This window comes from Engystomops pustulosus, chromosome 1, assembly GCF_040894005.1.
Source record: "Engystomops pustulosus chromosome 1, aEngPut4.maternal, whole genome shotgun sequence".
Lineage (NCBI taxonomy): Eukaryota > Metazoa > Chordata > Amphibia > Anura > Leptodactylidae > Engystomops > Engystomops pustulosus.
This window is the reverse complement of record NC_092411.1, coordinates 267,824,124-267,848,216: the sequence shown is the minus strand read 5'-3', so window position 1 is coordinate 267,848,216 and position 24,093 is coordinate 267,824,124. Positions and strand designations below refer to the sequence as shown.

Below are 24,093 nucleotides of genomic sequence, written 5' to 3'. Positions count from 1 at the left end.
ATGTCAAACCTGGTCTACATGGTTCGCCAAGTCTAAACAGGTCCCACCTGATGGAGAAGAGTTCAGGAACTACTAAGAGGCAAAATGCCAAACTTATAACATTACACCCAATATGTTTCCTCTAGTGACATACTGTAGGGATTTATCTCCTGCAACTGGAATCTCCTTCACTTCTATGAGAGCTGTGCCTGTACATTTGCCCTCTTGCTGATACACTGTATTTTTCCACCTCTGACCATAGTGTAGATGCTGACTGTCACACCCCACCGAAGACCTGCTAATCACTTATCCTATGAATAGGTCATTAGTAGTAGAATGCATGAAATGACCAGAAAATCCCATTAGTGTCTCAAGATGCCTTTTATGGCCACTTATAAGGCATACTGTCCACATTTATCAAAAACAGTGCAGTCTGTACTATGTGCAGTTACCTGTGTAGTGTGCAGGGGGTGCCAGATATAGGATTTTCATGAATCTGGCACCCCCTGCACTGCACCGGCAGAGTGCACCACCTTTTTTTGGTGCAGCTTTAACATAGGGCGTGCAACACAATTCTGTAGGACTGTAGATAAATGTGGCGCACAGGCATCGGAACGCCCCCTTGAGTGCAGAATTTTGTGTTGCATCAGGTATCAGACTTTATAAATACATGTGCAAGGAGTTTGCACTGAAGATAACATGCAAAGTCTGACAGAAAACTGGCGCAGCGGCTTTAATAGAGGTGGCCCACTATGCAGAAAAAAGGAATATGCAAAAATGTGCGAAAAAAAGAACATTCTGGCTTTTGAGAAATTTAACACAAATTCTTCAAAAAATTTGGAAGCTGTTATAAATACCCATTGGACTGAGTTTGAGGAGCTGCTATCTTCTTCAGCTTCGTCGGCATCGTGATGCATTTGGTTAAGCTCCACGTGTTCTTGCCTCCTCCTCTGTGGGATTTTCTTAGCTTGAATGAAAGAAACACATGTATGTAATGTAGGACTGCGGTGAGAAAAATGAGCGCCTTTCACGTTACTACTTTTTTAAAAAGTTCAGAGCATGCAGCAAATGGGCAAAAAGTTTTCTGCCATGCAAGGTATTGCTTTTCCCAAAAACCTCTTCCAAAACATTTCCCCTCACTGTGGTTTTCATAAACTGTGCAAGGAAAAGGCTGCCCACATCAAACAGACTCATAATAGTTTTCTACTGAAGTTAATGGGATTGAGGATTCTAGATTTTGGTGCCAGAAATCCCTGCCAAAAAAATGTGGGTGGAATTTATCATACTCCGGTTCTTGCACTGCGACCAGAAAAGTTTAGGCCACATAGGGAGTTATTTATCATTGGTTTTCCTAGGCTTTTTTTTGGCGTTAAAAATTCTCAAAGTAGTCAAATTGAGGGTTTTTGAGACTATTCACGGCTAAAAAGTCTCACAGGACTATATACACCTCTTCATTAATCTGGAGTTAACATAGAACTACTGCTAGTGCAACACTGTGCTGAGCCAGATTCAGGACTTGAAGCTTTTGCAAAAAGTCTCATAAAAGGGGACTTTTTATGCATTTTGAGCCTTATTGGGGACTTTTTGAAAATAAAATCACAGACAGAAAATAGATCATAAGAACATTTATTAAAGGGCCAATAGACATAGAACTGTCCCAAGGAGCCGCCTAATGATAAATAACCCCATAATGTATATGTCGGGTGTATGACCATTGTACGATCGGGCATAGTTTTGCATAAAAACCTTCAAACAAATGTTTTGCACGTTATTAAAAAGCACGCAGACGGCCGCTCCTCTCTATTCCCCCTCCACACCCAGCGAGCAAGAATTAGAAATTATTTCAGTGTTTCTACACTTTGGCTTCTGGCGTAGAAGAACTAATAAATCTCCCTTTATGTGGGATATAACTCTTGGAATATAAGTCATATAAATCTGGGGGTTAATTACCATTGGTCTTGTCGGGGGTTTTTTGGGACAAAAAGTCTCTAAAAAGTTGCATTGAGGATTTTTTGGTGGTGGTGATTTAGATCCTATTACCGAATATTGGATAAAAATACAGTAAATCTATTTCTATAGTTATTATTTTTCCATCTACTATTGACCTCCTGTCAACCAAGAACTTGACCAAGGCCTTTATCCCACCATGAAAAATGCCCATTTAACTAGGAATGCTGGGAAATAGTGTTTCCTGTGACTGGAAAAGGAAGAAGCTAGTTGAATAAGCTAAATTCTCCTAAAGTCGTCTATATAAATACAATATAAACTATACTATATACTATATATATACTGTAAACCACATACATTTTTTCTTCTTTCTTCTGCACACAATGTATGTTATGAGAACCGCCAGGGGAAATATGAGGAGGCCACTAAGTGCAAACCAGGGATTTGATGAACCTACAAAAAAGAAATATTTATTAAGTTAAATTGCATATCAGGAGCGGCGTAGATAATACATTGGGGGTCATTTACTAAGGGCCCGATTCGCGTTTTCCCAACGTGTTACCCGAATATTTCCGATTTGCGCCGATTGTACCTGAATTACCCCGGGATTTTGGCGCACGCGATCGGATTGTGGCGCATCGGCGCTGGCATGCAAGCGACGGAAATTGGGGGGGGGGGGGGTGTGGCCGAAGGAAAAACCCGACGTATTCGGGAAAGACCACCGCATTTAAAAACCGAAAATGTGTCGCTTGGAAAGCGCTTACCTTCACCTGGTCCAGCTCGGTGTATTCCGGCGCGTTCAGATGCTTTTCAGCGCAGCAGCGCCACCTGGTGGACGTCGGAGGAACTACCTTCATAAATCCCGTCCGGACCCGAATCCTGTTCAGAGAACGCGCCGCTGGATCGCGAATGGGCCGGGTAAGTAAATCTGCCCCATTGTGCAGAGCCTTAGAGATATCAGCTTGAAAGGGGTTGTCCACTCTTTTACGTCACAAGGTAAGTACACTGTTTGTTTTTTTTCTTGACTCGAGTATAAGATGAGGTTAGGTTTTTCAGCACATTTATACTCGAGTATATACGGTAACTCTTAAATGTATGGAGGAAAAGAAAATCATCAATGTTGGTTTCCTTTTTGTATTTTTTATTTTTGTATTTTTTGGGGGCCATGCACCATACCAGAAAAATAATTTATTATCTTTATTCTATAGATAACTACGATTACGGTGATAGCGCATTCAAATAGTCTTTTAAATATGTTTTTACAATTTTAATGAAGAAAAACTAATGTAGAAAAAAATCTCATTTATCAGACTTATCGGCTGCCATCGGAGCCACGGACCCCCATGGTAAGCATCGCAGGGGAGTGTGATGTACTGTAGTAGCCCCTTACATGCCATGGTCATGCATGACCGCAGTATGTAAGGGGTTAACACCCACGATCGGAGATCAGGTGACGATGTGGCAAGTCCGTGCCATCCGTGAACTGGGGCTCGGTGCTTTCCTCTTACATTAGTAATACACTGCACCAGAGGTTGATGTAATCACTGTGCTGTGCCTGACAGGCAGATGTAATCAATCACTGCGATCCAGCTCAGGTTGATTAGTCCTTTCTGGTCAGTGCAGACAGCTCCGTTTAATGTATTTATGAACTGCGAGCAGCATGAAATCCAGCTTTCTCAAGGTCCTGAATGGGATTAACCAAGATATGTTTCTGCATCAGTGTAGCTACAGCATTATCAAGGAATGTTTGGTTCGAAATGCATAAAAGCAAATGGTAGATTTCCTTTAAAGGACACCTGTCATCAGGTCTGTGTCACTATTTCTGTCACCACTACCTGTTGGAGCAGCTAACAAGGATCCATCACAACCTTTATCTAGTCAATTCATACATTAATCATTATAAAATCATCTATTCTTTATTATGTAAATGAAACTGATCACATGGTCAGAGGCATTACACCATTACACATCACATCATTGTACAGGCTGTCAGTCATGCACTGGGGGTGTGGCGGTACCTCCCACTCATGAATAAGCTGGACAGCTTGAATATGCTAATGCTTCATTGGACATATCACAGGTCATTTGCATACAGCTCTAGGACCTCATTGCTTAGGTTTACAGGCATGTAGAGGGACAATGAAGGGATAGAGGCAATGCTCTCTAATGGCAGTTTATGAAAATATATTTAGTTTAGGGGGTTATTTTGCCTGACGGGTTCTCTTTAAAGGACACCTGTCATCAGGTCTCTGCCACTGGTCCTGTCACCTCTACCTGTTGGAGCAGCTCACAAGGATCCCATCCCAGCCTTTATCTAGTTATTTCATACATTATTCATTGTAAAATCATCTATTTTTTATCATATAAATGAGGCTGGTCACATGGTCAGAGGCAGTGATGTCACCCCTGTTACCCCTCCCCTCTCCTCCCCCTGCTCATGTCTGTGTGTAATGTATAGTAAAGCATTGCTAGTGTCTGTGCAGCATCTGCTGACATGCTGCATCCTCCTAATATACAGGTGAGAGACACAGACATCAGCTACACATGAATCTGACATGTCCTGCTGTAACATGGCTGCCTGGAGCTGCTGTATCTCTCCTAAACACACACACATGCACACACAGGCTGCAGGGGGCGTGGCCACCAGCACCAGGAAGCACATCATTATACAGCCTCACACCATTATACAGGCTGTCAGTCATGCACTGGGGGTGTGGCTGTGCCTCCCACTCATGAATAGAGTGGACAGCTTGAATATGCTAATGCTTCATTGGACATTTCACAGGTCATTTGCATACAGCTTTAGGACCTCATTGCTTAAGTTTACAGGCATGTAGACGGACAATGAAGGGATAGAGGCAATGCTCTCTAATGGCAGTTTATGAAAATATATTTAGTTTAGGGGGGTTATTTTGCATGACGGGTTCTCTTTAAGCTTTACGTGTTTTGAGGCCACCATTGTCTTTTTTTTTTCAATCTAATAAAGGAAAAGGATGTTATGTACAATGCATTACAAGATACAGCCCTTAAGCACATAAGTTTAAAAAATTATTTCTGGACTCCCAATAATTGATCCAGTTTGATACATTTCAATGTGTGATCCTTTGGTTCTAAGGGATGAGAAGTCTGGCATTTGCATTATTTCCCTTTATTTGTTGACAATACATGCAATACATGGTGTAGCTGGTCATAGATGTGTATGCACACAATTATAGATAAGACATTACATTTAGGACAATTCTGTTTACTTACCCTTATCCTGGACATATAACCATGTTCCATCCCCTGTGTCTTTTATCAGTTTTGGAATTTCTATGGTGAACTCACAGACGTACAGCCCGGCATCCTCCTTGGTGGCTCCCTCTATGGTCAGTATTGTTGTATTGTTGGTCATTTTGCAAATTATTTTATTATTTCTCTCTTCTGGATTGTTACCGTCCATAGTCCTCAGAAGAGAACATAGAACAGTCCCATTATCTTCTCCAGGGCTTGATATATACTTTCTCCATTGTACTCTGACCCGAGGAACATCTCCTCTAGTCCAGTGACAGCTTATTCTGGCTGTGTCCCCAATAGTTATATTTAGTATATTTGGATTCTGTATAACGGTTATCGCCCCCAGGGCCGTATCTGTAGGAGAAGCATATCATAAAGAAATAATAAGAACAAAATAACATGGTAATATTCAGAGTTGTCATAAATTGTCAAAAAATTAGAGACAGTGGGGGGGACTCATTAAAACACCAGCTTTATATTCCTCCCCCATCCCCCCCCCCCCCTTCTTGCCCCCGGCAATCGTATTCACCAAGAGGCTCTAGGTTCCCATAGGCTATTTAAAACTAATTCCAAATCTGCTTTTATAATTATCATTACTGTTTCCACTCACTTTTAAAAGTTGATAAAAGTTTATTTGGCTCCCTGCCAGAAAATTACATCGAATCAGGGAGTCATCATCATTATCTGCACATGGAACAGAGATCGGGATCAATGCAAGTTTGGTGGAAGGAGCAGGATATATCAGGGCTGTGAAGTCCAACTCTGATTCCTCAATTTCCATAACTCCACCCAAAACGTGACAATTTCAACTCCACGATTCAAACTCCACAATCCTGTTTTCCTGGTCACTCTAGCAGCTCTAAGTACCAGCACTCCTTCCCAGTGCCTTTCATCTGTAGCAAAGAAGCTTCACTACTGAGCATGTACATAAAGTTCAGCATACATTCACCTGAACTAAAAGCCTTGAACAGAGGTGCACAACCCATGGTCTGAAAGACATGTGGCCTGTCAAGCCTTGAGTTGCGTCCCACACCCTGCTGATAGTCCAAGTCCAATGAGCACTAACTGATGGAAGTGTTCTTTGGTGTAGAAGGCCCAGTAGTGGAGAGTGCATCTGAGAAGTCCTCGTTGCTCCTGGTTCCTCTCCTGTCAGTCCGCTCTGAATGCAGTAAGAACAGAGCAGAATATCTCGAGGAGCAGGAGAAGACCCAGTAGTAGTAAGTACTTGACAAATGTTCTGCACTGCAGGTCCTCTCCTGCTTCTCCTGAGTCCTGACACCAGCATCAAGAGTCAAGACCCAGAGCAGAGTGAGAAACCAGAAGCAGTGAGGATTTTTCTGCTGCACTCACCGCTACCTGGCACTGCTCCTGGGTCCTCTCCTGCTCCTGATGCCGCTGCATACAACCATTGGGTTACACCAAGCAGAGGGGCACATAGAGGCGAGAAGAAGCTGCAGTGCAGTGCAGGGAGCAGAAGAGGAGCCAGGAAAGGAGAGGATTCATTTATTTTTTGTCTGCTCTGGTGGTCTCCAGTATTATTAGTTGTCTTTTCTGGGGGTCTCCAGTATACTTAGAATGCCATAGGGTCTCCAGTATTATTTGTCTGCACTGGGAGTCTCTAGTATGATTCGTTGTTTGCTCTGGGGGTTTCATTATTATTTGTCTACGCTAGTGGGTTTCCAGTATTATTTGTCTTCTCCAGTATTATTATCTACTCTGGGGTCTCTTTATTATTACCATTTTCTGCTCTGGGGTCTCCACTGTTATGGTCTTCTCTGAAAACAGTGTGGCAGTGTTCCCCAACCATCGGGCTGCTGCCCAAGACTGGGATGTGGAACATCAGGTCCCGGGCCATTGCGACCTCTTTAAAAAAAAAAAAAATACTCACCTTCCCTGTTCCCCTGCAGCAGTCTTCTCTTCCTTTACTTAATTTCCATGCTAATGCACTGCTCTATTGACGGCGAGCGAGAGTTCAGCTTGGAAAGGGGACATTGGAAGCAGAGGATGGGGGAAGCTAAATGAAAGGGGACATAGGAGGGGGACATGCTGCAGGAAAGGGGACAATATAAGTGGGGGGGGGGCATTTCTTCAGGAAATGGAACAATATAAGCTAGGCATGCTGGGGGTTATGGTGGGGCATGTAAACATACATTTTTGGCTATGAAACTATGAAACTAGACCTCATCCCCCCACCCACTGGTCCCTGGAGAAAATGTATGTCCCTGGTCATTGGTCCCTTGACAAAAAAAAGTTGGGGACCACTGCAGTATGGTATACTTTTATCAACTTTTAAAAGTGAGTGGAACAACTAATGTTAATTATAAAAGTGGATTAGGAATTATTATTAAACAAGCTGTGGGATTCTCTTTAATAAAAAGCGAATGCGTCAATCCACAAGACACATAATCTAAAAATATACATCATTATAGCGTAAACCACAAATGTTCCACTTAGTTTCTGTAATGTCATGGAAAACCAGAGCCATCAATGCGCTTTGTGCCCTTAAAGCATCTGTTGACCTGTGAATACTTTGCAGATATTTTTGAATCGAAACTTAAGAACTTTTAGAAAATTTTACATTGTTCATCTTCTACTGATCCTGAATTACAGCCGTGATTTCTACTCCAGAGCTACATTCACAATTCTGTTCGATACATTGATAATCGGAGATTCTATAATGCTGTGGCACAGTAACTTACATCAGATTTTTTTACATTGATACAGATATTTTTACATTGGAGAAATGGACATGGGGGGGGGGCTATAATGCGTCCCATCTGAATGTTTTAAAAGGAACTGCGCAAATCAGATGCTCCTACTCCATGACCTGCTACTTGCAGATAGGACACTGTACAATCTTCTTTATAACATTCATCCTACAGATGGGACACTAAGTAGACTTTGCAGATCCTGTTCGATAACACTGGGGTACAAATAAGACATTTTTATGTCATACCTGGAGTTTTTCACCTGATTCTGGGTATTTTTAAGCTGCTTATTGCAAAAATACCTTCTATCAGATCTAGTTTATGAGATGTTGAGCGTTTCCATCAAGAAGTACAATGGAAGAACGGTAAGATGGATGATGGAAATGAGTGGCCTGATGGAAAAATCTGTAGTCTACAGCCACAAACTATGACATTCATTTCCAAAATGTCTTTAGCACAATATTGAGTGATCACTAGTTTGGACAGCATATTCTACGTAAGGTGGCAATGCCAGATCTCCAAAAGTAGAGCTGATAGTGGAAAATGGATGTAATTTTCAGAACCGGGGCCCCAAACCTACTTATAAACAGTTCCAATTTCCAACAGTTCCACCAAAATGGGTTAAAACGAGACAGCCTCAGGTCTTTGGAAGACCCAAGGCTGTCATGGCAACCAATTGCCGCCCTCCGATGACGTCACGGGGAGTGACAATCTTCAACAAGATGGGCGCCGCTATCTTTTTTAAGCCTCCAGCAGGGTTGCCAGCGTCGACGGACAGGTTAACACCCACAATCGGTGGTAGTTGTCAGTAAGTGTTTGCTGCAATATGCAGCAAAGACTTATCGGCTATGGAGAGCGCTCAACCCGTGAGCCCTCTCCATTCACTTGCAGCCGACGTGTGATGTAATAGTATGTCACACGTCTGCTGAAAGGGGTTAATAAACTTCAAACCCTTCATTAGATTTCCTTTAAAGGACATCTACCACCATGATGAAGGATTGTAAACCAAGCGCATTGACATACTGGTGTGTGCCCCCTCGGCAGGATCTGCTCTTAACAAAGTCAGAAACATGTTGGCAGTCCCTGGGTTAAGTACAATATAGATTCTGTAGGTTTGTTCTTAAGTTGAATTTGTATGTAAGTCGGAACTGTTTATTTTATAATTGTAAGCCCAGACAATTTTTTTTTGGTTTTTGTGACAACTGGATTTTAAAAAATGTTGGATTGTCAAAAGAACCAAGATTAACAATAAAGCTTAACTACCGACACATTTAATAGCTCTTTATTTTAGTCTAAAGCTAAAGTACAGTAAATTACCAACATCCAGAGGTCCGTTTGTAACTAGAGGTTGCCTGTAAGTCGGGTGTTCTAAAGTAGGGGACCGCTTATATATAAATAACTGTACCAAACAATCCATTGTCCAAATTGCCACTTTTTTCCATTTTGCCACCAATAAAAAGTTACTTAAAAAGTCGCCAAATATTATCATAGAAAACATTATCTTGTTCTGCGAAAAATTATCTGCCCAACTGTATTGACCTAAAGCAAAAAGGGGATGAGTAATTTGTATCGGTAAAAACCAAAGCCTGCTAAAAAATGGGGCAGCCGCGTATTTTGGTCAATTTCGCAATTTTTTACAGCTTCCCAGTACACAGCACAGAATACATAGGGGGTCATTTACTAAGGGCCTGATTCGACGTGTTTCCCGAATATTTCTGATTTGTGACGATTTTCCCTGTATTGCCCCGGGTGTTTGGCGCACGCGATCGGATTGTGGCGCATCGGCGCAGGCATGCACGCAACGGAAATCGGGTGGCGTGACCGAACGATAACCCGACGGATTTTGAGAAACCGCCACATTTTTTTAAAAAAAAAGTGTCTCGGGACACGCGCTTACCTTCACCAAGTATAGGATCGTGAACTCCAGTGCGTTCCGATGCTCTTCAGCGCAGCAGCAACACCTGGTGGACGTCGGAGGAACTACCTTAGTGAATCGCCGGAAGACCCAAATCCACCGCAGAGAACGCGCCGCTGGATCGCGAATGGGCCGGTTAGGTAAATCTGCCCCATAATGTTAGTAATGGGAAGTACAATTTGTCCCACAGAACACAAGCCCTTATATGGCTCAGTAAATGAAAAAATAAAAAAAAGGATATGTGGAATGCGGGAAGTGGAAAGCAAAATGCAAAAAAGGTGAAGGTGTTAACGTACTTATGCTCTGCAGTATATTTGTTAATATAGGCAGTCCCCGGGTTATGTACAGGATAGGTTCTTTAGGTTTGTTCCTAAGTTGAATTTGTATATAAGTCGGAACTGTATATTTTATCATTGTTACTCCAGACAATTTTTTTTTTGTCCCAGTGACAATTGGAATTTCAAAGTTTTGTGTTGTCATGGGACCAAGTATTATCAATAAAGCTTCATTACAGACACCTTACAGCTGATCATTGCAGTCTGGGACTATAGTAACATCCAGAGAGCTTCACCAGAGGTCACAGGGGGCAGAGGTGTCCGTCTGTAACTAGGGGTTCTCTGTAAGTCAGTGTCTTAAAGGAAATCTACCACCAGGATCAAGGAGTGTAAACCAAGTACACTTACATGCAGGTGTGTCCCCCCTCTTATGCCCTTGTTTTTATTTAAAAAATGCTTTAAAATGATGCGGGGGGGGGGGGCGGGCTTCATTAACATCTATGGAGCCTGGAACCCATCAGTCGTATTAGCATAATTTTTAAGCCCTATTTTGTAAAAACAAGCTCATAAGAAGGTAAAAAACTGCAGATCCTGAAAGATGGGGCACACAGCAGCATGTAAGCGTGCTTGGTTTACAATCTTTCATCCTGGTGGTGGATCTCTGTTTAGTCAGGGACCGCCTGTACTGAAATTTGAAAATCACCAGCTACATCACTGACAACCTGTAAGGATCACTCCTAAATAACATAATGGCAACTTCATTGTGAACTAATATGTAAATGAATCAACTAGGAAAAAGGAATCATTGTGGATAATTTAACCCCGGATCTATATAAGCTTTAAACTTAACATTACATTTATATTATCTATCATCAATCTATCTCTTTGGGGGACATTAATCATAGTGGGTCTCAGGTTCGCCTATTTTTGCGCCTGGTTTGTTCTCTTTTTTGGCTCCTGATCTATGATGGATCTGGTTCTGCCTTAGTAAATGCACTTTGGAATTGTCTCATGTCCGATTCATTTGCGCCAAATTTGTCTCATATTGTTAGATCTAATTTGTGAGCAATAATGAAAGGAGACTGAGAAAATGTGACAGAACGTTCAGGGCGTCATCTCTGCCCAAAAAAACTATCATTGTGATGTAACTGCAGGGACTAAAAGTTACAGAGATGTAAAAAATAAAAAAATTCTTGCTGAGATGAGTCTTTTCCTTTTTTATTATAATTTACATGAAATGGAGACTGATAATATTCTCAGATCTGTACAATAAGACAATAATCACTCCCAGAGATGATCCCATAGACAATGATGAAGTCGTTACTGGAGAAATTTTACAATTTACCGTGCGCTGAAGTATTTTCCATGTTGCATAGAGGGAATTTTTCATTTGGGAAGCGAAAATCTATGTTTTTAGTAATGAAAAGTGAGTTTTTTCTAAAGTGCACCTGCTCAGCGTAGGTGCATTTTTTGCGCCTTTTCGGCACCTTTTTAGGCGCAAATTAGTGATAGATCCCGTGCAAACATCTGTATAGGACGCACTCACTATGTCAGATAAGGCGCAGGGACTCACAACCACTAAGTGCCGGACTTTGCCGTGTACCAGAAATTGGCGCAAAACGAGATGCGCTAGATTTTTGCACAAAAAACGTGCAAAACAGTCTAACAAACTAGGAATAATGTCCCCCTTTATCTATTGACATGTCGATACATCTAATAAATGTATTTATCTATCTCATATCTATCTATCTACAAAAGTTTATCTATCTATCTATCAATATATCTATCTATTTACATGTTGTGGGCAATAATGTAATCACTTACCACCAGCCATATGAAGAAATGCGAGAAATATAATCGGCATTGGTGACATAATTATGAGCTGGTCATATTCCGAGTTTCATGATGTGAATGCAGTAAACACTCGGGACATTTCGCTTGTCTTTGCACTGAGACTTCCTGTTCTGGTTTGTGTTGTAGTTTACGTTACTTCCCTCCTCTGATTCATCTTTCTTGCAATAGTGCTAGATGTAGATATTTGATGTACCTGTGTGTACACTATTACTGGAGTATTTTATTTTTAGACATTTTTAGTAAGCTGTGTGGACTATGCTTTTTACTTACTAACTACATCAGAACATCACAAGTGGTTTACCTGAAAGCCCCTAAATACAAAACCTATTTAAGGACCCCTTGAGGTTGGAGCCTCCCTCAGAAACCGCTGCCTTGGCATCACTGATGTCTATGATCATCAACATTTCATTCTAAAACTATATACATTAGATGGACATTTACCTTCATTTACCATTTACTGCATCTTCATCCCCCTCCTCTCCCTGTCATCTCTTAATCTTCTTGTGAGATACGCATTGAGAGAGAAGGGCAGATCTCTGAGATGAGATTATGGGGGAGAGCCCAGAACTAATAATGATCTATCCTTGGAATGGATTAGTAATAGTTGATCAGTGATGGTGGTGGCGGGACAACTCTCAGCTGCCATTGATGTGAATAAGAGCTACATCCACTGGCAGGACTATTGCCATAGCACACTCCACAGTGGCTGCTAAAGGTTCACGAATTGGGTCCACACAAGGTCTCTATGTGACAGCCAACAATAATAATAATTCTTTATTTATATAGCGGTCCCTGTCTCCATGGGGCTTACAATCTAAACAACCTACTAGTATATTTTGGAGTGTGGGAGGAAATAGGAGGACCCGGAGGAAACCCATGCAAACACGGAGAGAACATACAAAATCTTTGCAGATGTTGACCTGGGTGGGACGTGATCCCAGGTCCCCAGCACTGCAAGGCAGAAGTGCTACCCATTCAGCCACCGTGCTGCCCTAACATATCTGCATCCTCTGATGCCATGAGCACCTGTCATCAATATTGAGCCTTTGCCACTAATGCATGCAGCATTGCTCGGCAGGTCCAATGAGATGATGTCCTTGCATCTGCAATCTTCAGAGCCACACATAGCGGCAGCAGACAAGGGAGGGCTGCTGCAGGGGAACATGGAGAGGTAAGTATATGCTTTTTATTTTACAAAAAAAGGCAAGAAATGGTTGAAGGGAGAGTGTGGGGTGGTACAGGAGAGTGGAGGACCTACCTAAATGGGAAAATCAAGTGGGAGGGCCACCTAAAGTGGGGCATAAGGTTGGGGTATTGAAGGCATAAAGTGGAAGAGGCTACAGAAAGGGCAGCATCATTTAGAGGGGCACAGAAAGGGTAAAATAAGTTGTGGAGGTTACAGAAAGGGGAGCCTCATTTAGGGGGCTACGGAAAGGGGAGCATTAGTTGGGGGTCTGAAAAAAGGGGGGATTTAAATTGTGGTCCAACAGAAGGTTACCACGTCTTTAAATGCCACCTTTTTTATAATGAGAAGAGCTCCATAAAAGAGGTACTATAAGTGGTGTAAGGGCAATACAAGTTGGGGCTAAAGGATACCCTACTGTCTCCGATTGTATTGTAAAAAAATGAATCACCAAGTGAGTGCCCAGTGCCTTCATCCACCAATCAACTACTAATAACTAATTAATTATGGTCTGGAAATCTCCTTTAAGATACATTCATAGTGTAAAAAGACCAAAAAACGTACAACACGTACAGCTGGTGGAGCGGTGAATGTATGTAGCCCTGTCTGCACAGTACTGAGTATACAGACATCAGATAAACAAGTAACAGGTCACGTCTCTCTGTCTTCCGTCCCCGGCCACTACTGACACCTCAAAATGTTTTGTAGTCTTGGTCCTGTTGACAAGGTTACTCTCCCACGTCTACTATCATCTGCAAAATCACAGTAACAAGACTGCGTATGGGAAACTTCCTCCCCATCTGATAAGATGCTGCCTAGATGTAGGTCAGTGTTATCACATAATGTTATTTTTAATGTAGTCTAAGGATTAACCCCTTTGTTGCTTGCTTTACATTGAATTTGCTTATTTTGCTTTAGCTGATATAAAAGCTGATAGATAAGGAGAAGTTGTTAAAGTTTCTAATGACTTATCTTCTTACAGACAAACCCTGGATAGACTAATCTCCTTACACAATTATTAGTGAAATAATATCCAAGTAATGTAAGGAACATGTAAGGAGTTCATCCTCCTTAAGCATCCGCTTTGTATAGATTCCAGAACTGAAGATTTTCTCAAGAATGTTACGCTAGAAGACTCTTAGCGTACAAACACCATATATTTAGTTTTTTTTACCCCAGGAGCTGACATGTTCCCTTTAAGTAGTTGTACCCATGAAACCTTGTACTTTGTTAGTTTCTGTAGCTGGTCAGGAAGGGTGTTTTTATGATATTGATTGACGTGTGGAGCGGTTTATTTAGGTTATTCACATGAAAAGTTAGGGTGGAACATTGTGGCTAGAGTTGAGAATTTCATGCACTGTAGACCTCAGCTCACATATTCTATAATTGTATATTTTTGAGTACTTTTGAGGCACTTTTAGCTCCCCGTTAGTTTTGCTGATATATCACCGTGTAAGGAGTGTTTTATATATATTTTTTTAATACTCTACCCAAATGTTTTCAAGGTACAACGCATAACACATCATATTCTTTGTCCTATGTAGGTTTTACACAGCAATGTTGCAGGAGTTTTTTTGGGCACTGTCAATATCTTATTCTCATCTCTTAACTGCTACCTGGCTCCCCTTTAAACACATGACACAAAAATTGGATAAATTTGGCCACCGCAGCCACTTTATTTACAAAACAACGTATAACAACATTTTCATAACAATATACATTTACCCTGTCAATATCCTAGCAATATCCATGCTACTCCCTGCATCCACCCCAGAAGGAGGTTCTTGGAGCTCCAAATAAATGGCCAATATGCCCCCCTCTTCTCAATTACCCCCAACCGCTACCCCGCGTTCAGGGGGCACCCACCTCCCCTGTAGACGTCTTCTGAAAATCCCTCTTGCAGCCACTCCTTGGGACACCACCCAGCAGGAGCCCAGAACTGCCAGATGGCAGTAACAAACTTCATTTTGTTGGGAAAAATCTATCCCTATTTTCTCCTCCTCCTCTCCAATTCCACCAACTCCAAGGGCCTTCCTCTTCTCCTTTCCGCTGCCGTGACAAGTTACTAGACTAACCCAAACACCCCCCCCCCCCCACCTATGGGCAAGTGGGCGGGACTCTAAAATGGCGATTCGATTTGGCTACTTCTTCCTAGCTTCTTATTACCCTCCCCTTTGTAACTCCCGCCACCTAGGCTTCCCCGCTTGGCAACCATTCCCTTATTCCAGGCCCTGTCATGCTGGCCTCCCCCTACTCTGTACGTGTCTGGCCTTCTCCATTATCCCCTTCTTCTCAAGCCACATAGATGTTGCGGTTGATAGGTGACCACAGCTTCTTAGTGGTTAAATACCCAGGATTGGAGTTTTTCTGATCCTGAGTGTTAAAGCCATACCAGGCTGGAAAAACAAAGCGGAGCCCCGGCTTCAACAGAACCCTATATCCTGCTAAAGTCTTCTGAAGAAACCCCTTCAATGTCTACCATGAAAACACCAACAAGGAGTTGGTGAGCTGTCACCCTTATCAGGCTGTGATTTACCTATAGTCATGGTAGGCCTTGTTTATGGACAATCCTTGGATCAGTTGGAAAAGTTCTGATTCATCTCATAGCAGCAGGAAAACATTTTGAAAACTGTACATCGCTTATTATTATATTGTGGCGCGGAAAGGGGAGAATAAGAGAACTCATGGCTGAGCCATCCTCTTAAAAACCAGGTGCTAGCTGCATTATGCGCTAGGATACGCTGGAATGCCTAAAAATAGTAAAAAAAATAAAAAATATTTTGTATCTTGCCAGATAAATTCTGCAGTATTCAACATGTACATTACTAGGCCTCTAATTCTTAAAGGAACCCTTCACCACATTTTTACAAATACAGATACTGACAGTCCTATCATCTAAGTGACATACTTATTTTAGCTAAGATTTGTATCCCTTACATCCACATAGATTAGCTCTATGCATACCTCACACCTTTTGGGGGAAAGAAATAGGGACAAGAAGTCCCTAGCCCTTTTTTGAAACTACGCCCATTGCCTGCCCATTGCCCCACCCGCAAGAATAGTATAATATTGACCTTAATGGCCCCCACATAGTATAAGGCCCCTAACTATGGACCCATATAATACCCCCTAATGCAACTCGTCAAAATATAATGACCCTCTTTAATTTTATCCTCCCTTTACATTTCATTTTCCACTTGTATTTATCTCCCCAAACTTATATATAATACTGTACTCCTACCTCTCCTTACATGGTGTGGCCCCCTGTCCTCCATCCCCCTCATATTGCGCCCCACTGGCTTTCATTCTGCTCCTTCTGTTGCCGCCTGTCCTCCAACCTGCTCTTCTAATGGCCCCCTGTCCTTCATCCTGCTCTTTTTGTGGCAACCTGTACACCATCCTTCCCTTCCTATGGCCCCCGGTCCTTCATCCTGCTCTTTTGTTGCCCCCTGTACTCCATCTTTCACTTAATGTGGTCCCAGAGCTGTGCTAGGGTATTAAACAGAAAAAAAAGTGTTACTTACCTTCCCTCATGCCTCTGCAGCAGTCTCACTTCCACTTCTCCCAGGCTGTGACCTGGAGGAAGGGGCAGGGCCAGCTGAGGGGAGGAGCTACCATCTCAAATTGCTCCTTCAGACAGGAGAGGTAGCAGGTGTTGATCCCACCTCCAGGCACAATCTCCCAACGGCCCGGGAGAGCGGCTGAAAACCAGGACTGGGACATTTGAGAGGTATGGCTTTATGATGTATTCCCTGGCATCAGAGAGGGTATGTCCTACTTGTCGGGTCCCTCCCATCTACTCCTCCTCTACATCTCTCCTCAGCATGTCATGTGACCAGGGTGATGTCATCAAAAGAGAACAGAAAACATGAGCATCACTCTCTGAATAAAATTTTCTTTTTATCATCGTTTCAGTAAAACATACGTAAGCAGTCACAGGATGGACATGGAGGCGGGGGGTAATAGAGAGTCGTTTCACACTGCGCAGCCGCTTTATCTTGCCTTGTGTAAGAATGTCTTGTAAACAAGGTGATGGAACCCACTCCCATCACTATGGGTCTACCCAAAGGAGGTATCAGAGTTTTAAGTATCTTTAGAAGGAGTTCTTCTTACAGAGTTTGCCAATTAAGGCTGCCTTGTAGACGTGTGGAGGCTTATAGCCACTTGGGAATTATAGGAAAATATTTTTTCTTAGGAAGGAAGTACCATCCTGGTTTATGAGGTTGGGGGGGGGGGGAGGAATTTCTAACCATAACTTTAGATCAAAAAACCTCCCTCTGCTCCTCCCCTTAACAAAGAACGTAAACTCCTTTGTAAGTTTATGATAAAATTGGGGGTAATAACCGTGAAAAACCAGGGTGATGTCATCTAAGGTCCTGTTACATCTACAACGTCTGCCCCATGTATGTATCTAATCACATGAAATGACAGCAGCCTGGTCACCCTGGTCACATGGCTTTAGGTGCCAAATGCTGTAACAGAGCAGGTCAATGAAAGTAAATTTTAATATGCAGGACCCTATTTATATCACTGGACTCATATCAGGTGAGTTGCATGTAAGTTTACAAACTGATTTTGTAGCATTGCAGCCGTGGAGAGGAACTATTTAGGGATAAGGGCAATTTTTTCTATCATAGTTTTTTTTAATGAAGTATTTATTTTGGGTGGGTTCATTTGAATAGCGGGCTCCCTTTACAAAATATTTTTAGGCAGCTCACCTCACTATTCCGATTTCCATGTTAAATCACAATTCACAACTAAAATACAAATCAGAAAACCATGAACCAAAATAATAAGAAGTCAGAAGTAAAATCTGTAGATGTTCCTGGACTCATCCGCTTGCTCTGTGTATTAATGTGGCTAAAACCATTCATCACATTTACTTTGTCTCTTCTCACATGTAACTTATGGAAATTTTATGGTTTCACCTTTCCGCAAGTAGAATATGTCTAAGCGCGGTACTTTCACTTTACAACTTGTGTGTGTAAATCTGGAAGTGTTTGGTTTTTACTGATTTCCATTCACTGACAGCAAAGAGGGATCTTAAAAAAATTACATAAATTCACTCTAGTCTTTAGGCTTTACACTGGTTTGTGGGCCAGGTCCACCAATGAAATCTGAAGGTGCTATCATTTGACTTGATCAAGGCAGGATACACTGTATACAGCTCACAGAACTTTGTGGGCACTTACTTCCTTGTTTTAGACACTTGTATAATGAAAGCCCCTCCAGTTTTCCCCAAACTTAAAGGGCATCTACCACTAGGCCCCTTAGGTGTTAATTTGCATACAGCCTTTCCTCCTGGTGATAGGGAACCTGTCACCAGGGACCTCATTTTCACTAAAGACAGGTTGCAGAAGCCCTTCACACCTGCAGTGCAAATCTGCCTCTCTGCCTTTTCTAAGCATTTGCATTACAATATAATTGTGTGTTATAACTTACTCTTGCATCTTGACAAAATCCTGGGGTAGTCACAGGGGTTGGGCTTTGGTTTGGATGCATTTCAAAAAACAGCATGTGACCTGATCTGTGTTACTCACTTCTCAGAGCTTAGCCCCCACCTTTGTGCTCCTGTACAGCTTCACCTCCTGCTCCTTCTCAGAGGTCGCAGTCTGGTCAGCCTGACATCAGTGGGGGAGGGATGAGCTGTACAGGAGCACAAACATGGAGGCAGCCTGTAGCTCAAACAAGTCACATGTTTTTTTTTAAATGCAACAAAGCCCAGCCCCTGTGACTACCCCAGGATTTTGTCAGGGTGCAAGAGTTCAATTATATTGTAATGCAAATGCTTAGAAAAGGCAGAGAGACATTTTTGCACTGCAGGTGTCATGGGCTTTTACAATTTGTCATTAGTGAAAATGAGGTCCCTGGTCACAGGTTCCCTTTCACCCCTTAACGTCCTGATCCTTTTTTTTCCCCAACTTCAAAAATCTATAACTTTTTTATTTTACACATAAAGAGCTGTGTGAGGGCTTGTTTTCTGCGTAACAAATTGCACTTCATAGTGATGGTATTGAATATTCCATGCCGTGTACTGAGAAGCTGGAAAAAAAATCCAAATGCAGAGGAAATGTTGAAAAAAAGCATTTGTGTTTTTTTCTTGTGGGCTTGGATTTTACGTCTTTCACTGTACGCCCCAAATGATGCATCTACTTTATACCTAGGGTCGGTACAATCACAGGGATACCAAATTTGTATAGGTTTTATAATGTTTTCATACATTTACAAAAATTAAAAACTCCTGTGCAAAAAAAATAACATTTTTGATTTTGCCATCTTCTGGCGATAATAACTTTTTCATACTTTGGTGTACGGAGCTGTGGGTGGTGCCATTTTGTGTGACTTTTGATAATGTTTTCAATGCTACTATTTTTAGGACTGTACAACCTTTTGATCACTTTTTATATAATTTTTTATATTTTTCAAAATGGCAAAAAAGTGCCATTGGGCGCTATTTCCCGTTACGGGGGTTAAACGCAGTGAAAAAACCTCATTATATTTGGATAGATCGGGCATTTCGGATACAGCAATACCTAATGTGTTTATGATTTTTACTGTTTATTTATATTTATATCAGTTCTAGGGAAAGGGGGGTGATTCAATTTTTTTAATGATAAATTAATTTTTACTATTTTTCAGACTATGGGAGTCATTTACTAAGGGCCTGATTCGCGTTTTCCCGACGTGTTACCCGAATATTTCCGATTTGCAACGATTTTCCATGTATTGCCCCGGGATTTTGGCGCACGCGATCAGATTTTGGTGCATTGGCGCTGGCATGCACGTGACGGAAATCGGGGTGTGTGGCCAAACGAAAACTCAACGGATTCGGAAAAACCGACGCTTTTAAAAAACAAAAAGTGTTGCGGAGCTTGCACTTAACTTCACTAGGAATAGGCCGGTGAACTTGAGTGCGTTCCGATGCTCTTCAGTGCAGCAGCGCCACCTGGTGGACGTCGGAGGAACTGCCTTAGTGAATCCCGGCCGGACCCGAATCCACCGCAAAGAACGCGCCGCTGGATCACGAATGGACCGGGTAAGTAAATCTGCCCCTATGTGTCTAGGGACATTGCAGTAAATCTTTTTTCGGCAGTCCACACAAAATAAGGTAATGGCCATATATTTTTGATTTTGCCATCTTCTGGTCCACACAAAATATGGTTATGGCCATTAAACCATCACATCTTGTGTAATTTCAGTCCTGTCATTAAAGGGGTTTGCCCATTAAACAAAGTTATGAAATTTTTAAAAGATCCTTTTAAAACCTTACTTTACAATTTTACTCAGTTTTATCACCCAGTCATGGTCAGTGTGGGCAGGCATTAGACACTTCATGATCTCTTTGTGCTATGGTCCCTGACAATGTGCTTAGATTGTCATAGTACAGGTGCAACACCCTCGCCGATGCAATGGCGAGGGAGTGTTTGCGAATACGTCCCACCTGCATGTACCCACATCACACTACATGGTCCTGATAGGACATAGGGGTATTGCAGTGGTGAATCCTGCCTGGCAAGGCAGAAGTTAATTTTGTATGATGCAAGATGCTATTATCCAATGATCTGTGTTACATCCTGTCCTCTGTAAGCTGAGATGTGATTGGAGGAGCAGCCACCACCTGACCAGAGGGGAAGTAATAAAACCCCTGGCCAGGAATGTTCTAGAGAACTTTCAGAGAGATTCTGGGGTAGGAGAATCCTAGAGATCAGTGAGTGAGTGAGTAATCTCTGTCTAGCCCATACCAGAGCAGGAAGAGCCTAGCCCCTGCCTCTGAAGAGAGTTAGTATAGTGAGGAAAGGGGTAGCATCTTACCTTTGAAGGTGATACCTGAAGCCCTACAGGACAAGCTGAAGCTTCCTACCAGGACACAGCTGCCTCCCAGCCTGCCCTCTACATCCAGGCTGGTGAACTATCTCCTGAGGCTCCCTCCAAAAGCATCTCAGCACTCCATCTGCCTGTTAAAGGCACGTTGCTGCGGTTCCTGCCGGTTCAAATAAAGAACTGTAAGTTGTTTTCTTCAACTTCTGTCTACGTCTGGTTCCTGCTAATACGGCTGCCTTCATCACCGGCACCCTGTCCACCACACAGAGACTCACACTCGGGACATTAAGGGGTTGCCCCAGGGAGATCCGCTATAGCAGCCTCTCCCTCATCATTTCTTGCCAACACCACCCTGCTGGAGACCTGCCAGGCTGTAGGACAGCCCTCCGGTTCCCCCGTACCAAGCACCGTGACAATAGCGTGCTTAGGCCGCAACCGCCAGCCACTCCGGTACCGCGGGCCCCGACTGTCTCCAGGCCTCACCTCAAGGGCTAGGCCCCGGTGGGGGATGTTGCACAGGGTTTATCTATCACTTTTATTTAGCTTCTGAAAACTCACTAGTATCTGACACATAGCAAGAGAGATGAGACAGAGCAGAGTCATGAGGTGGATATAAGACACAATGACACACTCAGCTCTGCTACCACACCTATAAAACACACAGTCAGTACTGCTATGCTCTACCGTATCTGCCTGTAGGTAGTAAGTCTCTGCACACTGCTGCTTGTTGGCCGGAAGTGCCTGTGTCTGAGCTGGTCTTGTAATGCAGGGGAGAAACAGGAGGCAGAGAGCACTGCAGTGTGCAGACAAGAGAAGCTATTCATGAGGAGAATATAACCATAGTCAGAATATTGTATGGACTATTGTATGGAATAACAGGAATTATATCTGTGAAATGCTGTATTTTTGTTAATAACGGTGAGGAGTTTTTGAGACTTTCTCCTTTAGACTGCAGCTCCTCTGAATAAGTACATAGGTGGAAAATTGCATACCATTCTAGATTTTCGTCTATATAAGCAAGAGACAGATTTTGCAGGACCACAATCAGGGCAGTACTATTAGATATAACATATTAGGCCCAGTCAAAGTGTTAAGGAAAGGGAACACAGTGTCAGGTGTTGTGACCGTTTGCTTTAGTCAGTGATGTAACAGTATACCATATGGGCCCCCTAGGCCTCTTGGGCCCGATTGCAACTTTTGGGTGTGTTTTCTGAGAGTGTTTGTCCTGTTGGGAGTTCATCTATCTGAGTATGAGACACTTTCCTTTCGCATAAGCATATGACAGGCTTTAATAGGCAGTGTCGGACTGGCCCACCAGAGTACCAGAGGATCCTCCGGTGGGCCCTGGCTCAACCCAATACTGAACCCCATAGGTCCATCAGAAAACAACACAATTTGGAGGCTGCTAGGGAATATTTACTGGGGGATAATGAAGAGTGGGCCCCCAAATTGATTTCCTCTGGTGGGCCTAAGGAAACCCGACACTGTTTGGCGTGGTAGTGTGTCACAGTGAATTGGGAGATGATCCCCCCCTTGATGTGCTCGGATGGTGTTTGCACAAATGATGTAGGGCTAGAATGTTTCTGTCGGGGTGGAAGGATGGCATTGAGTGAGCCCTCTTCCTGTTGGGTGGGGGTCGGAGCTCCGGGTAGGAGTACATGGAGCTCCTAGTGGCAGAAAAGAGAATTGATGTGGACTTTGCTCAACCGGACTCCCGAATCAGCGCTTCGACTTCTGGGCAAACGGCTTCGGGCAGCTATGGTTTCCAAAGAAACTAACAGAGATTGCGGTTGATTTTGACAATATTAAATTATTAATATCAGCAATAAAAATAGCTGCGACTAGAGATGAGCGAACACTAAAATGCTCGGGTACTCGTTATTCGAGACGAACTTTTCCCGATGCTCGAGTGCTCGTCTCGAATAACGAACCCCATTGAAGTCAATGGGAGACTCGAGCATTTTTCAAGGGGACCAAGGCTCTGCACAGGGAAGCTTGGCCAAACACCTGGGAACCTCAGAAAAGGATGGAAACACCACGGAAATGGACAGGAAACAGCAGGGGCAGCATGCATGGATGCCTCTGAGGCTGCTTAATCGCACCATTATGCCAAAATTATGGGCAACAGCATGGCCATGACAGAGTGACAGAATGAAGCTAGATAGCATCTAAAACATCCAATAATTGACCCTGACACTATAGGGGACGGCATGCAGAGGCAGCGGCAGCAGGCTAGAGAGTGTCATGGCGACATACCCTAAATGGACTCAGGCTTCAAACCAATGGGTGGCAGAGAGGAACCAAAGGAGGTGAGCAAGAAGCGCTCAAATAATATCGGTACATGATAAAAGTTTGCCAGTATATTTTGTGGATTACACAGCAGGGTGGCGACAAAGTTAACATGGAAGCCATGAAAACAACCCAAAATTCTGCCTGACACAGCTCGTTTGATAAGGGGACCATGTATGGAGGCAGTGAACTAGTAGTAGATTAAAGGTGCTGCAGTTAAAACTATGTTAGTTGGATCTTGGCATGGAGCTGGCGCTCCGCTGCCAGGCGAGCTTTCGCCAATCCAAGCCCCTGTCTATAGGCTACTCCCCAAACAGCACTTCTAAGAACCTTTTGTATAAGATCAAGTGTAGTAGCGTTCTTATAAGTTTAGGATATGGCGGGTGAGGGGAATGTAAACAGATGCGCAAGAAGCGCTGAAATAATATCCCTAAATGGTAAAAGTTTGCAAGTATATTTTGGGGATTACACAGCAGGGTGGCGACAAAGTTAACAACTTTGATGTGGAATGCCCTGTAATAGCTCTTGGGCGGTGTGCCTTTTATCGCCTAGGCTCAGCAGTTTCAGCACCGCCTGCTGTCGCTTAGCGACGGCACTGCTGCTGTGCCTAGAGCTACCGACTGATGGCGCCATGCCCACGGATGGTAATTCGGAGGAGGAGGAGGTGGAGGAGGGGTGGGAGGAGGTATAGTAGGCCTTTGAGACCTGGACCGAGGTAGGCCCCGCAATTCTCTGCGTCGGCAGTATATGACCAGCCCCAGGGTCAGACTCGGTCCCAGCCTGCACCAAGTTAAGTGTAGTAGCGTTCTTATAAGTTTGGGATATGGCGGGTGAGGGGAATGTAAA

The 24,093-nt window shown here is 43.1% G+C and overlaps 1 protein-coding gene across 1 annotated transcript in view; it reads right to left on the bottom strand.

The window, feature by feature from the left end:
• LOC140126676 (uncharacterized) overlaps window positions 1-24,093 on the bottom strand; it is a 71,222-nt gene that overhangs the window by 11,561 nt on the left and 35,568 nt on the right. The window contains exons 3-5 of the mRNA XM_072146440.1: window positions 5,179-5,556; window positions 2,284-2,379; window positions 837-946 (exon numbers count right to left, since the gene is read on the bottom strand). Coding sequence (XP_072002541.1) covers window positions 837-946; window positions 2,284-2,379; window positions 5,179-5,556 — 584 coding nt within the window. The remainder of the gene's footprint in view (window positions 1-836; window positions 947-2,283; window positions 2,380-5,178; window positions 5,557-24,093) is intronic.